The sequence below is a fragment of the Chelonoidis abingdonii genome, chromosome 2 (genome assembly GCF_003597395.2).
Source record: "Chelonoidis abingdonii isolate Lonesome George chromosome 2, CheloAbing_2.0, whole genome shotgun sequence".
Classification (NCBI taxonomy): domain Eukaryota; kingdom Metazoa; phylum Chordata; order Testudines; family Testudinidae; genus Chelonoidis; species Chelonoidis abingdonii.
In genome coordinates, this window is record NC_133770.1 from 264,550,197 (window position 1) to 264,571,480 (window position 21,284).

General features: G+C 47.3%; 1 protein-coding gene across 1 annotated transcript in view; it reads right to left on the reverse strand.

Moving 5' to 3' along the window:
* Positions 1-11,370, reverse strand: part of RRM2B (ribonucleotide reductase regulatory TP53 inducible subunit M2B) — a 47,029-nt gene extending 35,659 nt beyond the window's left edge. The window contains exon 1 of the mRNA XM_032771306.2: positions 11,203-11,370. Coding sequence (XP_032627197.2) covers positions 11,203-11,370 — 168 coding nt within the window. The remainder of the gene's footprint in view (positions 1-11,202) is intronic.
* Positions 11,371-21,284: the final 9,914 nt, after the last annotated feature.

Consider the following 21,284-nt stretch of genomic DNA (forward strand, 5'->3'; position numbering starts at 1 on the left):
GAAGGAGGGGTTAGAACCATTGAGGGTGTGGCCTAAAGGGCTTGCGCTGGGTAACCAGGGTGTTCATTCCCAGGGAACACATGATAGCCCTGGAATCTTTCAGACTCTGTAGTCTAGAGTCTGTTTTGTCTGAGAACAGGCCCTGCCCATCAAATGGCAGGTCCTGCAGGGTTTGTTGTAGCTCTGGCAGTAGGGAAGATGCCTGCAGCCAGGAGATGTGTCGCATGGCTATGCCCGATGCCAGGGTCCTAGCCGCAGAGTCTACCGCATCTAAGGAGGCCTGTAAGGAGGTCCTAGCCACCTTTTTGCCCTCTTCCACTAAGGCCCCAAACTCAACCCTGAACTCCCTCGGAATTAACTCCTTAAATTTCACTGTGGAATTCTATGAGTTATGGTCAAAACGGCTCAGGAGCGCTTGCTGGTTTGCAATCCTGAGCTGAAGACCCCTTGCTGAGTAAATCTAGCGCCCAAATAAATTGAGATGCTTGGCGTCTTTTGATTTGGGCACTGGAGCGTGTTGACCATGCCGTTTACTGAGGACACCACTAGTGAACACGGCTGAGGGTGAGTAAAGATTCTCATGCTCCTTAGAAGGAGCAAAGTATTTCTTCTCCACTTCTCTGGCCATCGTTGGGATAGAGGTAGGGGTCTGCCAGATTGTCTTGGCGTTGGTCTGGATGGTGCGGATGATGGGCAATGCTACTCGGGACGCGGCCTCCGCTGAAAGGATGTCCATCACTGGGTCCTCCAGCTCCACTACCTCCTCTGCTTGTAGGTCCATATTACGTGCCACCTTATGTAAAATGTCTTGGTGGGCACAAAGGTCTATCGGGGGAGGAACAGAGGTGGTTGTCCCCACCACTGCCTCATCTGGAGAGGATGAGGAAGATGCCACAGAGGCCAGGGGATCCTGTGACAGATCGTGTTGTGAGGGGTCCTGTTGCCCAGGATCTGCTACACTGGGGTCTGGGACCTGTGCTTGGGTAGGTGCAGATGCTTCCATACCCCCCAGAGGACGACTTATGGTGGCTTCTGGTACCCAATGTTCTTAATGGGCTGAGCAGAAGGCCTCCGATGGAACCCCTTGGGCTTGGTGATAAGCCCACGGGGTCCAGAAGGACCATTGTGCAAGTTCCTGATTAGGGTCTTGGCCTTCGTCTTGCCATTGACCCATATTACCCTCGCCCTGGCTTGGAGCGGGATAGGCTGATCACAAGGTGGCCTCAGACTGTGATGACTGTGAGGCAGAGCGCGAGGGCCAAGGCAGTGCGGAGCGTATGCGTTGACTCTCTGGGGTGCAGTGCAGACCGGTATCAGGTTGCTGGAGAGCGGTGCTGGGATTGAGACTGGCGTCGATGTCCGAACCGGTACCAGGATCCAGATCTAGATTTTGACGATAACTGCCTGCAAGAGCAGTGCCAGGATAAGCTCTGGCAAAGAGATCAGTGCTCTTTCCAGTGCCGGGAGGGATGTCGGGAGTCCGAACGATACCACAGCCTGGAGCCGTGCCGTGAGGTGGCTCAGTGCCGCGAGTACAACCGGAGCCGCGAATACAACCAGCGCCGTGAGAGGGAACGGCGTCAGGACTGCGAGCGGCGTCAGGACCGGGACCTACTCAGGGATCAGGAGCGGTGCCGTGTTTCCATGGTAGGAGATGGTGGACATATTAGGGTTGGCTTTCCGCTAGACTGTACCGCACGAGTCGGAGGCGGTGCCGCAGCCTGCACCGGTGCTGGCTCTGTGAGGGCAATGAAGTCTCCTGCTGCTGCAAATGTCTCCAGCGTTGACGGAAGCCGGGGCTCAACCACGGTTCCATCGAGAAGCCAGTATGCGCCGGCCTCAATGGTCCTCCCTTGATGCCAGAGTCAACGGTGCCAATATCAGTGCTTGTACTCTCGGTCGCTCTGGTGCCGGATGGAACTCTGAGATTGACAAAGGTAGTGCCGGCGTCTGTTGCTGAGAGGCAGTCACCTCCAGTTTACGCTGTCTTTTCTGGCCTGGAGACAAGGAATGGTGCCGAGTCACTTGCACTGGACATGGTGCTGGAGAAGTCCGGTGCTGCGGGCCTCTATCCGAGTCTCCCCGTAGTGCAGACCTGAAGCTGCCGCCAGGGCACTGCGTACCGATGCACTTGTTGCTGGAACTTGGCATGCTGATGGGAGATCCGGACTAAGAGCCGCCTCCATAAGGAGCTGCTTGAGCCTAAAGTCCTGCTCCTTTTTGGTTTGAGGTCTGAACGCCTTAAAGATCCTACACTTGTCTATCTGGTGAGATTCCCTGAGACACTTCAAGTAAGGTCATAGGGGTCTCCCGTTGACATAGGCTTTGAGCAGGCTCAACACGGTTTAAAACCCGAAGCCTTGGGTATGAGCCCAGGCGGCAGGCAGGGAGGAAGGGGGAGGACCCCTTCCAACCCACTACATTTAATTACAAACCTTACACTATAACAACTACTGCACTATACTAACTGTACGACTATAACAACTAGAACTATCTAAAACCGAAAAGCAAAAGCTAGGGAGAGTGGAGGACAGCTATGCCGCGCTCCACAGTTGCAACATCTGTCACAGGCGCTAAGAAGGAACTGAGGGGGCACTGGGTCGGCTGGGGCATATATCCAGCGCCATTAAAGCGCCACTCCAGGGGACTCCACAGCTGACCCACCGGGTGTTGCTACGGTAAAAATTCTCTGACAACCGTGCAAGCGGTGCACACACACCTAATTGGAATCAATATGAGCAAGCAATAGAAGAACTGCAGAACGCCTACCACAAGGCGCAAGAGGCAAACCACTGCTCTACTGCTGCAGCCATGAGCTGCCAGTTCTACAGAGAGCTGGACATGATACTTGGTGGCGATAGCACCTCCACTATGGATACTTCACTGGCTTGCTCAAGAGTGGACCACGTCAGGAGGATGAAATCTTGGACGAGGATATGGAGCGGGAGGGGGACCCAGAGGAGGACGACAACTCAGAGGCCAGAGATGCATGCAGCCAAGAACTCTTCTCTACCCCAGAGGATGCTAACCAGTCACAGCTGTCGGAGCTTGGCGAAGCGTAAACAGGAGAGGAGTCCCCCTGGTAAGTGGTTTTGATTTTTGGAATCGCTGAAGTGAGTTGTTGGGGGCAGAAGGGTTGCAGAAAGCAGGCTTGTGTCTGTATGATGCGCGTACCACCACGTGCCTAGTCTGAGTGGCAGAACAGGCTGTTGATTAACTCCCTCACTTCACAGGAATCTGCCCCCGAGATCTCCAGGAAACTCTCATGGAGATACTGGGCAATCCACTGCTGCAGTTTCTTTGGCAGAGCTGCTTTGTTTCTTAAACCCATTAAGTTTAACTTTCCTGTGCCATGTTGCCATCACCGGAGGGGGGAGGGGGCAGACCATTGCTGCACACAGGCAAGCTGCATAAGGGCCAGGGTGGAATCCGCAGTCTTGGAGAAGACCCTCTGTTGATTCCTTGCTCACCCTCAGCAGAGAGATATCTTTTATAATGAACACTTCCAGTGGAAAATGAGGGGCCCCAAGAGACATGTGCCCAGTGTACAGTAGGGTCCGGGAACACAGATTTCTCCTGCCCCTGCAGCTACTTATCATTTTGGGGGTCTTGTGGCTCATCGGTGCTTGCCTGGGGTCAGCCACTTAGGGACAGGTATGTGAATAGCGGCTGTGTTTTAAATCACTAAATCAGTGGTCTGTGTGTTGCAAACAATACTGCTTCTCTAAAATGTTGCATTTTGGCTTTACAAATTATGACCTTGGGAGCCCAGTCTCCATCTTTGTTATCGCCAGCTGAACGGCTGCGCCGAATTAGAAAGGGGCCACAAAGAACTAAGGAGAACTTTCTGTGTGAGGTCATGATGTACTCTGCAGCTGAAAAATAGGAAATGAAGGAGTGGCAGGACACCAAGAAGAGGGACCAAAAGGAGAATGAAGCCATGGAGCAGCTCTTAAATGTTATGGAGCGCCAAGCGGACACACTCCAAGCACTATTAGCACTGCAAACCAAGCGGCTCCATGCCCGCCATCCCCTGCAGCCGCAAAACTCTTTCCCATGCCCTCACAGACACCGCCGACACACTCTTATCAACTTCCTGGCTCCAGTCTGTACCTGAAGCATTCCACTCCTGCCCCATCACAGTCCAGCACTGTGGCCTCCCATTACTCACTGCACTCAACACCCATCCCTCTGCAGTTTAGCCCTGCTGAAGTACAGTACCCGCTGCACTGTACTCCAAAGGACAAGGTTGCATATGATACTTGGACATACACAAATCTTTAACCGTCCCGGGACCCCACCTCCTCGTGGGACCTTCCCTTCCTCCATCCCCTTCAGTGCTGATGTTTTTTTTGTCTCTCTCTCCCCTCCGGTTGTTGTTTTTTTAATAAAAGAATTGTGTTGGTTTGAAAGCAATCTTTATTCCATTAATTGAAAGCAAACAGAGCCTGCAAAACAACAGGAAATTTTCTTAAACTTTCATAGTGCATCATCTGCACCAATCATAATCACCTCCTAGCATTACAAGCACTGCACTCCCGAGCATAGCAACAAATATTAGTGGCTTTCAGCTTTAAATTCCTGCTTCAAGGCATCTCTGATCCTTTATGGCCCCGCACTGCTTGCCTCTAATAGCCCTGGTCTCTGGCTGTTCAAATTCAGCGTCCAGGCACTGAGATTCAATGGTCCAGCCCTGAGTGAAGCTTTCACCCTTCCCTTTACAAATATTATGGAGTGTACAGCATGCACCTATAAATATAGGAATATCATCATCGGCCAAGTCCAGCCTCCCATACAGGCAGCACTAGCAGGCCTTTAAATGGCCAAAAGCACACTCAACAGTCATACTGCACTTATTCAGCCTGTTGAACCCTCCTTGCTGCTGTCAAGGTTCCCCATGTATGGCTTCATAAGCCATGGCATTAGGGGGTAGGCAGGATCAGAACTGGCATTTCTACTTCACCTATGGTGGTGATCTGGTCTGGGAAGAAACTCCCTGCTTGCAACTTCCTCAACAGGCCAGTGTTCTGAAAAATGCATGTGTCATGTACCTTTCCAGACCAGCCTGCGTTAATGTCCGTGAAATGCCCACTGTGATCCACAAGCAACTGGAAAACCACAGAGAAATACCCTTGCAATTAATGTACTCACTGGTTAGGTGGTCTGGTGCCAGAATTGGAATATACATGCCATCTATCGCCCCTCTGCAGCCAGCGAAGCCCATTTCTGCAAACCCATCACAATGTCACGAACGTTGCCCAGAGTCATAGTCTTTCAGGGCAGGATGGAATTAATGGCCCTGCACACTTCTATCAACACAAGTCCAACAGTCGACTTTCCCACTCCGAACTGGTTAGCGACCGTTTGGTAGCAGTCTGGAGTAGCCAGCTTCCACAGTGCAATCGCCACGCACTTCTCCAGCTGCAGGGCAGCTCTCATTCTTGTGCCCTTGCGCCGCAGGGCTGCGGCGAGCTCATCACACAGTCCCATGAATGTGGCTTTCCTCACCCAAAAGTTCTGCAGCCACTGCTTGTCATCCCAGACGTGCATCGCAATGTGATCCCACCACTCAGTGCTTGTTTCCCGAGCCCAAAAGAGGCGTTTTACTGTGGTAACCACCTCCATGAATGCCACAAGCAATCTTGTGTCATAGCTGCTACGCATGGCAAGATCAATATCGCACTCCTGTCTTTGTAGTTTAAGGAATAACTCCACTGCCACTTGTAATGTTAGTCAGAGATAGCAGCATACTGGTCAACAATGCGTGATCCATTCCTGCAGACTGAAGGGGCAGAGTGTGCTGCATGCAAACCACTGAAAGATGGCACCAAATGTGGATTGAAGCACAGGGACTACTGGAATGCGAAGCAAAGCATCACAGGGCATTGGGACAGGACCCAGGATGCCCTGCGACCCTCTCTGCCTTCCAACAACTCTTAGCAACAGAAGAGGAAGAGATGCTCTGTGAGATATCTGCCCACAGTGCACCGCTTCAAATATCGCTGCAAGTGCAGGAAGTGTGAACACGCTATTGCGCAGGCAGCTGACAGTGTGAACACACAACAGCGGTTTTCCTTCAGCCCTCTTCGAGCGGTGCTGTAACTGCCAATACTGTAACTCCACCAGCATAGACACACCCTAAGGAATACCTTTCTCACCTTAAATGTTGTTTCAAGCAGGTTGCAGAGTTTCTTGAAGGTAAACTGCACTGCTTGCAGCTTAGATCTCCAGGAATTCCTTTTACAGGCTGACCTTTCTCACCTGGGCTAAACCCCTGCCTCCCCCACCTTAGTTCCTTTGATCCTTCAGGTGTTTTCAGCAGTCTTACTTCTTGGGCAATGAGGCAGTGGAGAAGAGCCCTGATTAATTCATTTCCCAGTCTTAAAGAGGATTTGCATATGGTGGGAATCTTATTTTCTAGTTTGACCCCCCCACCCCCTTCCCATGGATAAGTATCAGCATTTTAAGATGGTATCCTGTACCAGGTGACATGATCACATGACCCTGCAGTGTCAACACAGCATCCCAGGAAACTTCTCAAAAGGAGGGAGATTAGTATCTTCAAAGTCCTATTGTCTTTCCTAATGGCCCATTCAGGCTCATTGTATGCTGTCTGCTGGGTGTTCGCCAGGTGAAAATTATTATATAGTTAATATTTCTAACTTCAGAAACAAAAATGACAATCCATACGAATTGAATTACATTCAGTAAATCATAACCTTTTCAATGATGCCTCACAGGACCCATCTTGCACAAAACATATCTTAGGTATGCCATATTCATATCATAAGCATATCTCTATGAAGAATATGGAGTGTAGGGTCACATTAGGTACATTACATTTTATGGAGGTACATTGTCAAATATCAGCCTACAGAGGCGTTCCACAATGCAGAGATTGCAAGGTGCAAGATATTACCTCACCCACCTTCTCCGTCTGGAGGGTCCTTCAACACTGATAATGCTATGTGTCCAAACCGATTATTGAAAAAGTTTTATTTTGCAGTGCACTCTGCTGATCTACAGGTGTTTATAAACGAGAATTTCAGTCCAAATGTGCTCTGTTAGCATGCACATTGTAAGGCAAAGTAGCTCTCTCAGGGCTGTCCATATAGATAGTGTTTCCCTTCTTCTCCGGCACTAGCTAAAAGGCACCATCCTGGCAAAGAGAGGTGCAGCTTATTTTCCCAGTTTGCCCGTTGTCTTTTTTAACAATATCCTCCTATGTCTTCTGGGAACTCACCTCAGGGTAACATCCTCCAATGTAAGGACAGCCTGCAGGAGTGAACATGCAATTACTAACCTGCCCCTCACTGTCTTCCACGCATTCATCCCACAACTCCCCACCCACCTAGCTTCGGTACAGGGGGCATATACAAGAGGGAAGTAACCTGGAAAACGATAGAGGAGATCTCAAAGCAAACCCCAGAGAGCGAAAAGAAGACGGGAAGGACATTCCAAAACAGTGGGAACAATAACATTTTATCATCAGCATCATGGAGACTAGCATTGGGACAATAAGTACTTCTTTTTCAGATTTCCCTCAGCACCTGTAAGACCATGACCTGGCCATACAAGGGCCTTATCTGCTAAAATGAGGATGATTTTCCAGTTACTAATGGCCTTCTACTGAAAGAAGCAGGGAGCTCAGCTGCTTGCTTGGTGTCAGGACAGTCCTGTGACTAAGGTAATGACTGGGATTCAGAGGACCTAGGTTCTAATCCTGTGGAGGATAAATATGAAATTAGAGTTTGATTAAGGACATGTGTGTGTTGTAAAGAAAGGCCCTGACTAGCAAGCACAAGGAAAGCCTTGAAAATAGTAAGTTACAAGGCCAGAAGTAATAAAGTAGGGAGGATGTCTGGTTGACAGAATAACTAATGAGTAAGGTTAACATTTTGTCACAATTACTTTTAGTAAAAGTCTGAGATGGGTCCCAGGAAACAAATAAAAATTCACAGAAGCTCATGACCTGTCCCTGTCTTTTACTAAAAATAACTATGACAAAATGGGGCTGACGGTGGGATGAGAGCCTAAGCCCTGCTGCAGTTGATAGTTCCAGCCCCACCACGCTGGGGCTGAAGCAGAAAATGTTTCAGAAATCTCTGGAAGTCATGGAATCCATGACATAATCTTAGCTTTACTAATGAGATAAGGGGAAGTGTCTAAAAAGAAGGCCTCTGACCCACAGGGGTGACTGGAGATGGTTTAAAATAAAACAAAAAGAATTTGTTTTCAAATGAGCCAACATGGCCCATCCCAACCTGTACACCTGTGTTAAAATCTATGTGAACCCAAGTGCAATGAAAAAACTATTGCGCAGCAAGGAGGAGCAGCAGAAAGGCCTTGGGAAGAAAGACGGTTGTAAACATGATCTGGATTAAGACTAGAAATAAGGGTGAACTGTCTCAAATAGGCTTTCAGATGAAGTCAGTAATTGGCAATGACATCACTTGTTTGTTAAAGGGCATAAGAAAACTATTAGAGGGTTTACTGCTAATACCTGCATGACCGCAGTGGACCCAACCAATTTGGGTTTAATCACTAGGGCTATGATTATGTCACAGAAGTCACGGAATCTGTGACTTCCAGAGACCTTGCTGACATTTTCTGCCACAGGGCTGGACTGCTATCAGCAGGCAGCCCCGCAGCTCTCAGCTGCTGCTGATGGAGAACTCCAGCAGTTCCTGGCTGCTGGGCAGCAGGAGGACAATAGAGCTTCCTCAGGGTCCCCCAGAGCTCTCACTCACCGAAGATGGCTGAGATCCCCACAGCTGCCCAGCCACAGCGGTTGGCAGGAATCTCCCACCCCCACCCCAGCAGCCCAACCCCAGCAGGGGGACCCCACAGCAGCTCAGCGGAGGGGGACGGCAGGCAGATCCCTGCAGCAGCCCACTCACCAGAGCGGGGATTGGGCCCTGCAGCAGTACAGCCCCTGTGGATGCTGGACCCTCCTCATTTTGTCAGGGATATTTTTAGTAAAAATTATGGACTGGTCACGGGCTTCTGTGAATTTTTATTTATTGCCTGTGACAGGTCCGTGATTTTTACTAAAAATATCCCTGACAAAATCTGAGCCTTACTAATAACCCCTGGGTTTAACCTGTTTGTAGGTATCTTGATCAAAAGCTTATAAATGTTTTGTTACTGTTTAGGTGTAGTAAACTGCTTATTATTTAGGTTTTTTAGCCACAGTTAGAGCAATTGTATTGGCCTTTGGATTTCATAAAGGTATTAAAGCCATGCTAACTCATCCATACTGCACTACACAGACCTTTTGATTTTGATCCGCAGTTTGACTTGCATCCACACTGCAAAATGACAAGGCTTGGATCTGAGACAGAGCAGAACTCCTCCTCTAGGATCGTACTGGTGTCCCCAGTACGATCCTAGAACCCCAAGACCAGAGTGCTTGCTGACCCAAGTCAGACTGAGTTGTTATGGACAGAAGGGGGGCTCAAGCCTGATCAGAGCCTAGACTCAATGTGCCATGCAGATATACCTTAAGTGTTTGTACAATACCTAGCACACCAGGGTCCTGATCTTGGTTGGGGCCTCTAGGCATTACTTGAATATAAATAACCAATAAATTGTGCTGGGATCGCTGCATAGCTGTCAATATCTAAACAGTGGAGTAACAGAAAAATCACCAAATATACTTGGCTTCCAACTGCCGGAGGATTTTGTTTGGATTCTAGTGAATTCCAGCACTTACAGATTGCATTACAAGTAAATTAATAATCACAACCCTCCCAAGAGAAGATTGTATTTATCTATTTTTTCTAAGTCAAACCACTTAACATCACTGTAAGAGCAGAGTCTAACCCAATTTCCTTATTTAAATTTAGAAAGGAAAAAATACACATAAACACTTAAAATTTATTTGACATTTCCCTAGAATTTAGCCACTACTATATGATAGAGTTCAAACGCTCCCCCAGGACCTGTATGTTCCTGGTGTAGCCAGAACTCCCATTGAAATCAAGGAGTGCATGCTCAGACTCAGACCAACAAAGATATCCCATATTTTAAAATAAAAAATGTTTTATTATGAACTTTGCCAAACTAAGACCAAACCAAACGATGTTTGGCTGCCTTGATGTCCATTTTTTTAGACTTTTTTCTATGCAAAAACGTATTTCATTACACAGATGCTGTCAATTTAGAAAACAAAACACACTTTTGTCTGAATAACTTTACCAGTTAGCAGTAACACCCTAAGTCACTAGGTCCAAGGAGAGAATACTTCAATGCTTCACAATAACACTGAAACAACAGAGGACAGCACTGTGTCAGCACATCTGTTGTCCCTGGGAGTCTTTCACACAAGGGAGAAGAGAACTACATTAAAACACACACACACAAATAAATCCAGGAAGATGTGGCTGTAAAAGAAAGGCAAAAAGTAGTGACTGAGCTTGGTCTACATTAGCAACAATATGTTGGTATAACTAAGGTGAAAAATCTACAGCCTGAGCGATGCAGTTATGCCGACCTAACCTCTGGTGCAGACGGTGCTATGGCAACAGGTGGGCTTGTCCTGGCTCTCAGTCTCAGGGAGGCGGAGTACCTCTCCCGCCAGCAGGTGTTGTCTTCACTGAAGCCCTGCAGCTGCCCTGCTGTGGCATTTTAAGTGTAGACAAACCCTGAGAGCAGGATTGCCCATTGGCTACTAGAACCATAACACTGCCAAAAGTCCTGAGAGAGTGTTTAAGCCAATGAGATTTTGTACAGCCCCAGAGTTTTTCATAGCTGCCTTCCGGTGCACATTTTCCAGCGTCTCTTCACAATCACAACCCGAGGCTGAGCGGGGAGGGCGCCACGCGAGTCTAGCCAAGCTCACGGCTCCACAAACTGGGGCTTCAGAAGCCCCCACCCGAAGCCAGTAGCCCCGGCTCACGCCCCGCTCGCCAACCTCCGAAAAGCCGCACTTGAGACAGACGCTGACCCGTCGTCAGCCCCAGCGGCTGGGCGAATAAAGAACCGGCGCCTCCGTTCCCGGCTCGCCGAGAACCTGCCGCTCCGCGCTGCCCGCCCGCGGTAGGCCTGGCCCCGCCGCGCCGGAGTCAGGGCTGAGCCCGAGGCCCCCCAGCCAGGCTGCTAGGGGCCAGCCAGCCACAGCGCACTCCCTGCCCCGAGGGCAGCGCGAGCCAGCTGGGCGCGGGGACCCGCGTCAGGGCCGAGCGCCCCGGCAGCGCTTACCCCCTCAGGCCCTACAGCCTCCTGCGGCAGAGCGCGGGCCCGGCGCTCGCCCATGGCGCGCAGCGGCCAAGCGGGGCTGCGCCACGAGCCAGAGGGACACGCTCGACCGGCGCTGCGAAGCCGCTGGAACGTTACACACGGCGCGGCTGCTCTGTTGGTACGGAGCATGCGCCTTCCGACGGAGCATGCTCAGTGAGCTCGGCTGAAGCCGCTGCACTCCCTCAGGCGGGGAGTCTGTCCGCAGCTGTTCGCGGGCGTGGGGCAGAGGCGCGAAGGGGCCTGAGGGGGCGGGTGAAATATTTTACACCTCTTCCCCCGCCAGAAGCGACAAGCGCCTGCCCGGGTTGGCTGGTCGCAGGAGCCCTGCCAGGCCCAAGGCTGCATAAGGCCTCCTGCGGCGGTGCCTGCCCGGGGCTGGGCCTGGCACAGCTGCAAGGGGAGAGGCCCGCCTTGAGGTCACTGAGCACCGCAGCACTGGCCTGCGTTAGCTCGCTGCAGCCTGCTGTTTAGCGGGGTACGTCATCCTTGACTCTCTGAAGGGCTGCTAGTAGCTTCAGCAATCAGCTCGGACAGTGGTGCCAGCAGAGCCCTGCTGTTTGCAGCGTGAGTTTGTAAGTCTTAACATTTTGTTGTTTCTCATACACGTTTGTTCTTTGGGATCGTGACAGCAGAGCAGAGTGATTGCCTGGTTTGGTGTCAAAACTTCTCCAGCTTCCTTTGATCTACTCCAGGTGATTGCCTTCATCATTTTGTATCTTTCTCCAGCAGCCTAGTGCTTTTTCACATGGCACCATGTCTGTGTAGAACCTGCATCCTACATGTTCACCATTGGCCAGATTTTTAAAGAGGGAAAGTACCTTGTAGATACTTTTGAAAATTAGTTGCCTAAATATCTTTAAAAATCTGACCCTATACTATCTTGAATGAAATACTTCTAGGCAAATATCTAGTGTATTTTTATAGTTATGCAACACAGTGATACAACATAGAATAGAGTTATACAACCACGAGATAGACTGACAACCACAAGTATTCAAAAATCATGAGTTATACATACAAAAGTTATGAAAGTGAAATACATACATGTGGGTTTCTCTTACTTTGCCATTCTGTTTCTGAGCCTTTAGAGCAGGGGTGGGCAAACTATGGCCTGCAAGCTCCCACTGGGAAGCGGGGTCTGGGGCTTGTTCAAATCTGGCACTCCAGCTGGGGCACAGGGTTGGGGCACTCCCTGCGGCTCCTGGAAGCCACGGCATGACCCCACTCCAGCCCTCCAGCCGGGGCGCAGGGTGAGAGATGCTCCCCACAGCTCCTGGAAGCTGTGGCAGGGTCCCACTCCAGTGCTGTAGCCGGAGTGCAGGCCAACCACACGGCTCCCAGAAGCTGCGGCATGGCCCTGCTCTAGTTCCTCTGTGCTCCAATGGCCCATTCCAGCACTCCAATGGGAGCTGCAGGGGCAGTGCCTGCGGATGGGGCAGTGTGCACAGCCGCCTCGCCATGCCTCCACATAGGAGCTGGAAAAGGGACATGCTGCTGCTTCCAGAAACTGCTTAGGCTCCGCTCAGAACCTGCACCCGTGAGCCTCTCCACACATTCCTGCCCCAGCCCTGATCCCCCCTCCAAACCCCTCAGTCTCAGCCCAAAGCATCCTCCTGCACCCCAAACCTCTCATCCCTAGCCCCAGAGCCCACAACCCCAGCTGGAGACTGCACCCCTTCCTGCACTCCCATCCCCAGCCCAGGGCCCCCTCCTGCACCCTGAACTCCTCATTTCTGGCCCTACCCCAGAGCCTGCACCCCCAACCAGAGCCCACACCCCAACCTCAATTTTGTGAGCATTCATGGCCCACCATGCAATTTCTATTCCCAGATGTGGCCCTCAGGCCAAAAAGTTTGCCCACCCCTGGTTTAGGGTACACTAGCTTCATATTTTTGCTGTCTCCTTTCCCAAAGAATCCATATATCTAAAACAGGTCTACATTTCTATAACCTTCAATACCATTTTGGACTTCCAGTAACATGCAGTTCCCCCCTCCTTTTATAATTGAAAACTTATAAAAATCCTCATGGCGATAAGTAATTCCCCATCCTGCAAACACCAAAGTGCATTCTCTACTCCATTTGTTGCATTTTTAAAAGTTGATTTTTCTACTGAAGTGTGTATCCTTCTAATTGCATATTTTAATTCTATGGCCTTTGTTCTATATAATTGTTATGATACATTTCAGTGATGTTCTTTATTCTGACAAGTTTATTGTTCTGTCTTGCCAAAATCAAGGATTTTCTAAGATAAATTATCCTGTTACTCCTTTCCATTGGTTGCCTTTTGGAGAAACTAAAGTGCCTTTTCTCCACTATATTTTTACAGGGAGATAGCTAATGCATTAGCTATCCCATGGTAAAAATACACATTTCTCAACCCTGGGGGGACAGACTATAATGCTGACTCAGATGTTAAATTAACCATTATGCATAGTTTGACAACACTGATACTGATTGTGTGGCTAACACTGCTCCTTTGCCATAAGAGGCATTTGCGTCTGAATGTCTGAAGCCCCACCCTCCATTTGGGCAAGTGTCATGGAAAAACAGTTTAAAGCATTTTAACTAAAGGAATTAACAGAGGCTCCCTGCCAACCCTCCCATTTTCCCTTATTAAGGGCATTTCTAGATAGTGTGATACTTAAGGTACAAAGTTAATGCACATAACCTCACAGCACCTTAAACCCCTAGGTGTGGATGCTTTAATTCAAAAGTAAATTGGTGTTAGTTTTGACAACAGTAGTCAAGACCCCATGGAAGATTTAATTAATCCTTTCGCAAAACACTATTAATCAACAGACCTTTGACCTGCCTTGAACATTTTTTTAATTTTGTGTATATTCCACATCCATCATACCTTGCTACCCATGGACCAGAGGACGAGAAAGTTTAGAGGCAGCAAATTATGACTGTTGCCATTTGCTACCTGGGGACTTGAGGCTGGGGTAAGGCAGGGGCAATAAATTATGACAGAACAGCAAAAAAGAACACCTAGATGTCAGTAACTGTGACTGATAGCAAATTGCAACATTACTTAGGTTTAAACAGAGACTGGAAGTGGTGGGGTCATTACACTAATTGAATCTATTTCCCTATGTTAAGTTCTCCTCACACCTTCTATGGGTCATCTCAGTTATCACGTCAAAGGTTTTTTTTCTTCTGATAGCAGCTCATCTCAATTGATTGGCCTCTTCCAGTTGGTATGCATACTTCCACCTTTTCATGTTCTCTGTATGTATAAATATCTTCTGTCTATGTTCCATTCTATGCATCTAAAGAAGTGAGCTGTAGCCCATGAAAACTTATGCTGAAATAAATGTTAGTCTCTAAGGTGCCACAAGTACTTCTGTTCTTATTGCAGCCTCTGTGTGTGTAATTCTGTCACTGCATGTGCAAGCTAAGCAATCAGCCTGCGGGTGAGGTCTGAGACTGGGGAATGGTCTGTCTGTCCGTCCCTGTTAAAGTAAAACTGAAAACTCCATCTGGAAAGAGCAAATGTTCTTTTAAAAGTTTTTCTTTGAATTACACCAGGTTTTGGGGAAGTTTAGAAATTTTAACAAATTATCAAAAATATTTTGCTCCTGTAACTGTGTGCACCACACACATGCTGCTCCTATTAATCTATCAAACCCCAATTTACACAGAAAAAAAAGATAGGACCCCTCCCCTCCAACTAAAAAAGGGGCAAGAAAATAGAAAAATCATGTGCCAGACTCCAGAGCAACCTTTTCCCTTCCTACATGAGAGTAATCTTACCTGGACTTGCAAGCATTTATGCGGAGCAGCAGTCTTGTTATGTGCAGAAACCAGAAAAAGCTACCAGTGTCCAAACTTCATGTAAAGCCCAAATAGGTTTTTGGATTAAACAACAAAAGAGTTCTGAAAGGGCAGAATTCTGAACACTTCACTCCACTGTTCTCTCTGGCACCTGGACCTGTAACCTTGGTGTTATTTGACTCATTTACCTTTTTCTCACTTCTGTATTCAGGCTGTTGCCAAATCCTGCCAGTTCTTCCTGGCCCATCCACACAAGTTCAAATTGTGCACTTGCTAACCAACTGTGACATTCAGGTGACCCATTTACAGCATGTACAGCTGAGTTGTGTCATAAGAGAACAAAGAGGGGTCAAGGACTGTACTCACCTCTGTGTCTGTACAGCACCTAGCACAATATGGGTACTATTGCACATCCACACCTACCACAGTGTTTTTCTGTATGTTGGCGCATTCAGGGCCACTCGGGGGGGCGGGAGGGGGGCAGTTTGCCCCAGGCCCCCACATGAATATAGTATTCTATAGTATTGCAACTTTTTTTATGAAGGGCCCCCCCCAAAATTGCTTTGTCCCGGGCCCCCTGAATCCTCTGGGCAGTCCTGGGCGCATTCTGGGAAGATTTAGGCAGTTACCTGTAACACCTCAGGAGTGGGCAGATTGATGGGAGGACATACATATAGAGCAGCACCACCAGTACCTGGGTAATGCACACAGGGATGTCCTACCACTCAGACAGCTGGAAGGGAGGAGCAGCAGCCAAACTGGTTGCAAAGGCAGAATAGCTAGGGGTGTTCCTGTCCAACCTGCAGAACAGCAGGTGTTACTAAGGGCATGTCTACGCATACTGTGCTGCAGCAGCGCAATTGTACCGATGCAGCTGTGTCACTGCAGTGTGTCTGGTGAAGACACTGTGCTGACAGGAGAGAGCTCTCCCATCAGCATAATAAAACCCCCTCTGTGAATGGCAGAATCTACGTTGGCAGGAGAAGCTCTCCCACTGATGTAGTGCTGTGCACACAAATGCTTATGTCAGTGTAACTTGTCACTCAGGGGTTGTGGTTTATTCACACCCCTGAGTAACACAAGTTATGCAAACATAAGCTGCAATGTAGACATAGCCTAAGTGGTTACAGAAAACCTGCCTAGTCTGCTGGAACAAGTGGAGCACTTGTGTCATAAACAGATAGTTAAGGGTTAATGTCTCTTTCACCTGTAAAGGGTCAACAAACAGTGAACCTGGAACACCTGACAAGAGGACCAATCAGGAGACAAAATACTTTCAAATCTTAGTGGAGGGAAGTCTTTGTAGGTTGTTCTCTCTGGGTTCTGAGAGTGACCAGACGGGGCTCTCTAATTTTCTGTTCAAGTAGTAAGTACAAGTAGAAAGATGGTTTAGTCTTTTTGATTGTTTTCTTTATTTGCAAATGTGTATTTTGCTGGAAGAATTGTATCTCTGTTGCAATTTGTATGTATGCTGAGGGGAGGACTCTCTCTAGTGTCTATAAGCTGAAAGACCCTGTAACATTTACCATCCTGATTACAGAGACGTTAAGCTTTTAATAAAAGAAAGAAAAAAGTTCTCTCTTTTAAGACCTGATTTGATTTTTTCCCCTTGTTAAGGCTCAAGGGAATTGAGTCTGTACTCACCAGGGAATTGGTGGGGGAAGGTGGAATTTCTCTGTTTTAGATTCATGGAGCTTGAATCTGTATTACCTCTGGCGAGGGGAAAAGAGGAGGGAGGAAGATGCATTCCTCTCTGTTTTAAGATTCAAGGAGTTTGAATCACAGTGATCTTCCAGGGTAACCCAGGGAGGGAAAGCCTGGGAGAGGCAACAGTGTGGGAAAGGGTTTACTTTCCTTGTGTTAAGATCCAGGGGGTCTGGGTCTTGGGGTCCCCTGGGAATGTTTTGGGGGGACCAAACTGTACCAGGCACTGCAAGTCCTGGTAGGTGGCAGCACTAAGCTGGTAATTAAGGTTAGGGGAATTCATGCTGGTACCCCATCTTTTGAACGCTAAGGTTCGGGGGGGGTTATACCATGACAACTTGACTGCCAGGTTTAGAGAGTATTAATTGTGTATGTGAGCACAAACCATAGTCAGAGCAAACAACCCCACTAATGGTTAAAAGGGTGCGAACTGGTCAACTGCAATTCTCCCCTCTCCCTTTCTTGCTCTTCTCCATCTATCCAAAAATCCTTCACAAAATATGCCCATTTGAATCCCTTCACTGGTTTCAGGTCATCCTTTGCACAGAGTTCAGTTTTCTCATCCTCACTTTCAAGACCTTGCACTATTCTGCTCCTGTCTCTCAGTTCCTTAACTGCTCTCAAGCCACTCGCAGGGCATGGGGATGGAACTCAGGAGATCTGGGTTCAGTTTCCAGCTCTGGCACAGAATCCCTGTTTGACATCACTTTCTCTCTTTTGGGTCTCAGTTCCCAGGCTGTAAAGAGAAGACTAACACTTTTTAGGCTTTGTCTACACTGGCAAGTGAAAGACAAAACTTTTGTCCTTCAGAGGTGTTAAAAAACACACATACACCAAAAAGACAAAGTTGTGTCGATGACAAGCACTGGCATGAACAGCACTTGTTGTCAGGACAAAGCTGCTGCTGCTCATGGGGGGGTGGAAATGTTTGGTCGGCAGGAGAGCTCTCTGCTGCCAACAAACAGCAGCTACACTGCGTGCTTTTTAGCGGCATGGCCGTATTGCTAAAAGCTGCACAGCGTAGACATAGCCTTAGAGGTGTCAGAATTGCCTGGCTGGAACAGGTCAGCAGTTCATCTTGCAGAACATCTTGTCTCCAACAGTAGCCAGAATCAGATACTTCTGCAATGGGCAGACATGGAACTTCCATTCTCCTATCCTTTGTCTTGCAATTTGAATTGTAATTTCCTTGGAGCAGGGACTGGCCCATGTATCCTTAGCACAATTGGGTCCATGAGATGCAAATGCAAACAACTAATTTCTCCCTTTATACTTTTCTCCTGTTCTTGACTTCTACACTATCCTCTGCAACTGAAACAACTTCCTTATCCAGTTAAGTGCTCTCCTTAAAATACATCTGTAAACCCCTTCCACAGCCAATTGACAAAAAAAAACAAAAACCACTTTTGAAAACGCCTTGTGTTCCTGGCCCTTTAGTGTGTTAGGTCTGATCTTTATTTGTCCAGTCCAGACTATAAATTCCTTGGGGCAGGGACAGTGTTTCCATCTGTTTTGAATGGCACTGAACTCCCTGTCAGCACTCAATAACTGTCTATCTTGAACCTTGCATCAAAACAGAACAAAAACTCTGGAAAGAGTCAGGTGTTCCCCCATCTGCATCAGATCATCAGGCAGATGGGAGGCCGCTGCTTAGCCACAGGAATAAAATTTTTTATTAAAGTTAATGTTTAAAATTAAATATACACAAGTTAAGACAGAAGGTACTGTACATCTGGGGTCAGGGTTGAGTTATGAGAGATTATAGGTATTGGTTACAAGGATCATGAGATACATATCACATAACCAGCATAGACCCAGATTGGGGTGCAGAGTTTTTAAAGCATCAGTGGATAAGTGGGCTCGGGTATACCACCCATGGAATGTATTAAGCATCCAAGTCAGTATCAGTGTAGCAAATAAGTATGTGGGAACTACGTTGTAGTCTGCAAGGAACTCAAGCCCAGAAAGTTATCAACAGAGTTTATTTTTTAAAAAAAGGAGGGGAGCAGCAATTTGACCGATCAGATACCGTAACAAAGAGGTACTAATTCTACTGCCAGGAAAGACAAGATGCATCATCTCAGCAGAAGAAAACCAGAATACTTCAGTATTGTTGTAAGGGGCTTGATACCAGCCCCTTATCATCCAATTGCATTTTCCCTCCCAAGTCAAAAACATTCTTTGCACCTGAGAACAAAAAAACCCACCCATCATGTATCACCACAAGCAGAGTGTGGAGCTAGGCAGAGTCTAGGGAAAGCATGCTTACAAAGGGGACATGACACAAATGAGAGAGATTTAGGATCATTTTGTCTGGAATAGAGAATCACAGCAGAGCTGGGTGAGTGATTCTAAATTGTGATCAATTCCTTCCTTATTACCTTTTCCTGTAGTACAAGAACAAGAGGTAATTCAATTACACTGATCATCACCACTTTTAGACAAAGTGTAAAAGGAAATATTACACACAGTATCAAGTTAGCCTGTGGAATTCACTGCCACTGGGAACCAAGTCAAACACTATGGCCAGAAAGGTTGGCGGATTTGATAATTTTATTAATACCATTTGTAGTTACATATGTGAACATAATGGAAATCAGAAGGATGTGTCTAACCTGGTTTTGAATACCACTAAAATCTCTAGGTAGTTGTTCACCTGACTGAGATCTGCATTGATTTTTGCCTCTCCAGAAATTTAGGAGAGCAGCAGACTCTTCCTCCCAATGATCCTCCATTAGCTCTGTGTGGTTTGTCCACTCAGCTGCTTCATTATATTTACTAAAGCATGTGTCCCTGAAACAAGCTTGAACATAATAATCTGTTGATATCACAATAAGTAGCTGAAGGTGTCCCTCAGGAGGAAAACATTTGTCTTAATTAGTTGTTACATTTTTTCTTGCCTCTTCACTCAGGGCTTGTTTACATGGGCTTTTCACAATGGAGTAGCTGACCTGATGCAAACCCCTTATATGGAGATATTGCACTGATGTACTGGCAGATGTACTGCACTGGTGTAAAAATAATTTGTACTAGCAGAGCTTACCCCCGTTTCAGTAAACAGCTCTGATGCAAGTCACTTTTTACACTAGTGCAGTACATCTGCCCTAGGGGTTTGCATCAGCCCCAGGCCCAAATCCCGGTGTAGACAAGCCCTGAGATCATAATAAGAGTGAGGTGCTGGGAAGCATTTCCAGCTAGCAGAAGTGGCTACTCAGCAGGCAGATCAAAAGACCTTGAGAGCATGTACTATGGCCCAGGCTGTTGAAAAAAGGTTAAACAAAGTTTGGTTTCTCCCTAGTGCTGGGGCCTAACAGCAATGATACTTTAAGACTTACAAACATTGCATGGGGTTGACCTTTAAAGCCACACGAGGTTAGGTGGGGGGAGGGAAGGAGGAAAGAGGCATCACTGTCAAATATTCCCAGCCACCAAAAGGCTTGTGTGGAATTGTAAATATGGCCGTTCAGAATTTCCACTTATTTTCCAGAAATTTAACCTTCATTTAGAATTTCTTGGCTCTCAGGGGTATTTTTTTAAAATAACAATATCCTAATAAGGACTAAAAATTATCTACACCATTCCTAACAGGTGTTTACCTAACCTGCTCTTAAAAATCTCCAATGATGGAGATTCCACAACCTCCCTAGTCCATTTATTCCAGTGCTTAACCACCCTGACAGCTAGGTTGGACATTAGGAAAAACTTCCTAAACCTCCCTTGCTGCAATTTAAGCCCATTGCTTCTAGTCCCATCCTCACTGGTTAACAACTTTTCTCCCTGCTCCTTGTAACAATCTTTTACATACTTGAAAACTTATGTCCCCTCACAGTCTTCTCTTTTCCAGACTAAACAAACCCAGTTTTTTTCAATCTTCCCTCCTAGGTCATGTTTTCTAGATGTTTAATCATTTTTGTTGCTCTTCTCTGGACTCTCTCCAATTTGTCCACATCTTTCCTGAAATGTGGCACCCAGAACTGGACACACTACTCCAGTTGAGGCCTAATTAGCACAAATTAGAGCAGAAAAATTACTACTTGAGTCTTGCTTACAACATTCCTGCTAATACAGAAGGATTTTTTTGTGCGAGTGTTACACTGTTGATTCATTGAGCTTGTGGTCCACTATGATCCCACACCCCAAGATCCCTTTCCCCAGTACTCCTTCCTAGGCAGTCATTTTCCATTTCCTATGCGAGGTAAGGAAGTATTCTCAATTCTACAGATAAGAAAGCTGAGGCAGAGAGATGTGTGTAGAATGTTACAAAGAAAGCCCACGGTGGAACTGAGTATAAAATCCAGGTTGCTCTTGCCTTTCAGTTCTATACTTCAATCACACAAGCATCTTGTCTCCCAAATCAATCTTGAGAGATTTCCCCCAACTCCCACAATTCTCAATTGCTCCCTGAAAGTATTTCACAGAAAACCTTCCAGAATCAAAAGCTGAAAATTCATGGAAAGTAACTTTTCAGTTATCTAACATAGCATTTCTCAACGACTAGTCTGTGGACTGGCACTGGCACAGTTTAGGAAGGCAACAAGATGGTCCCTGGTATAAAGGTTG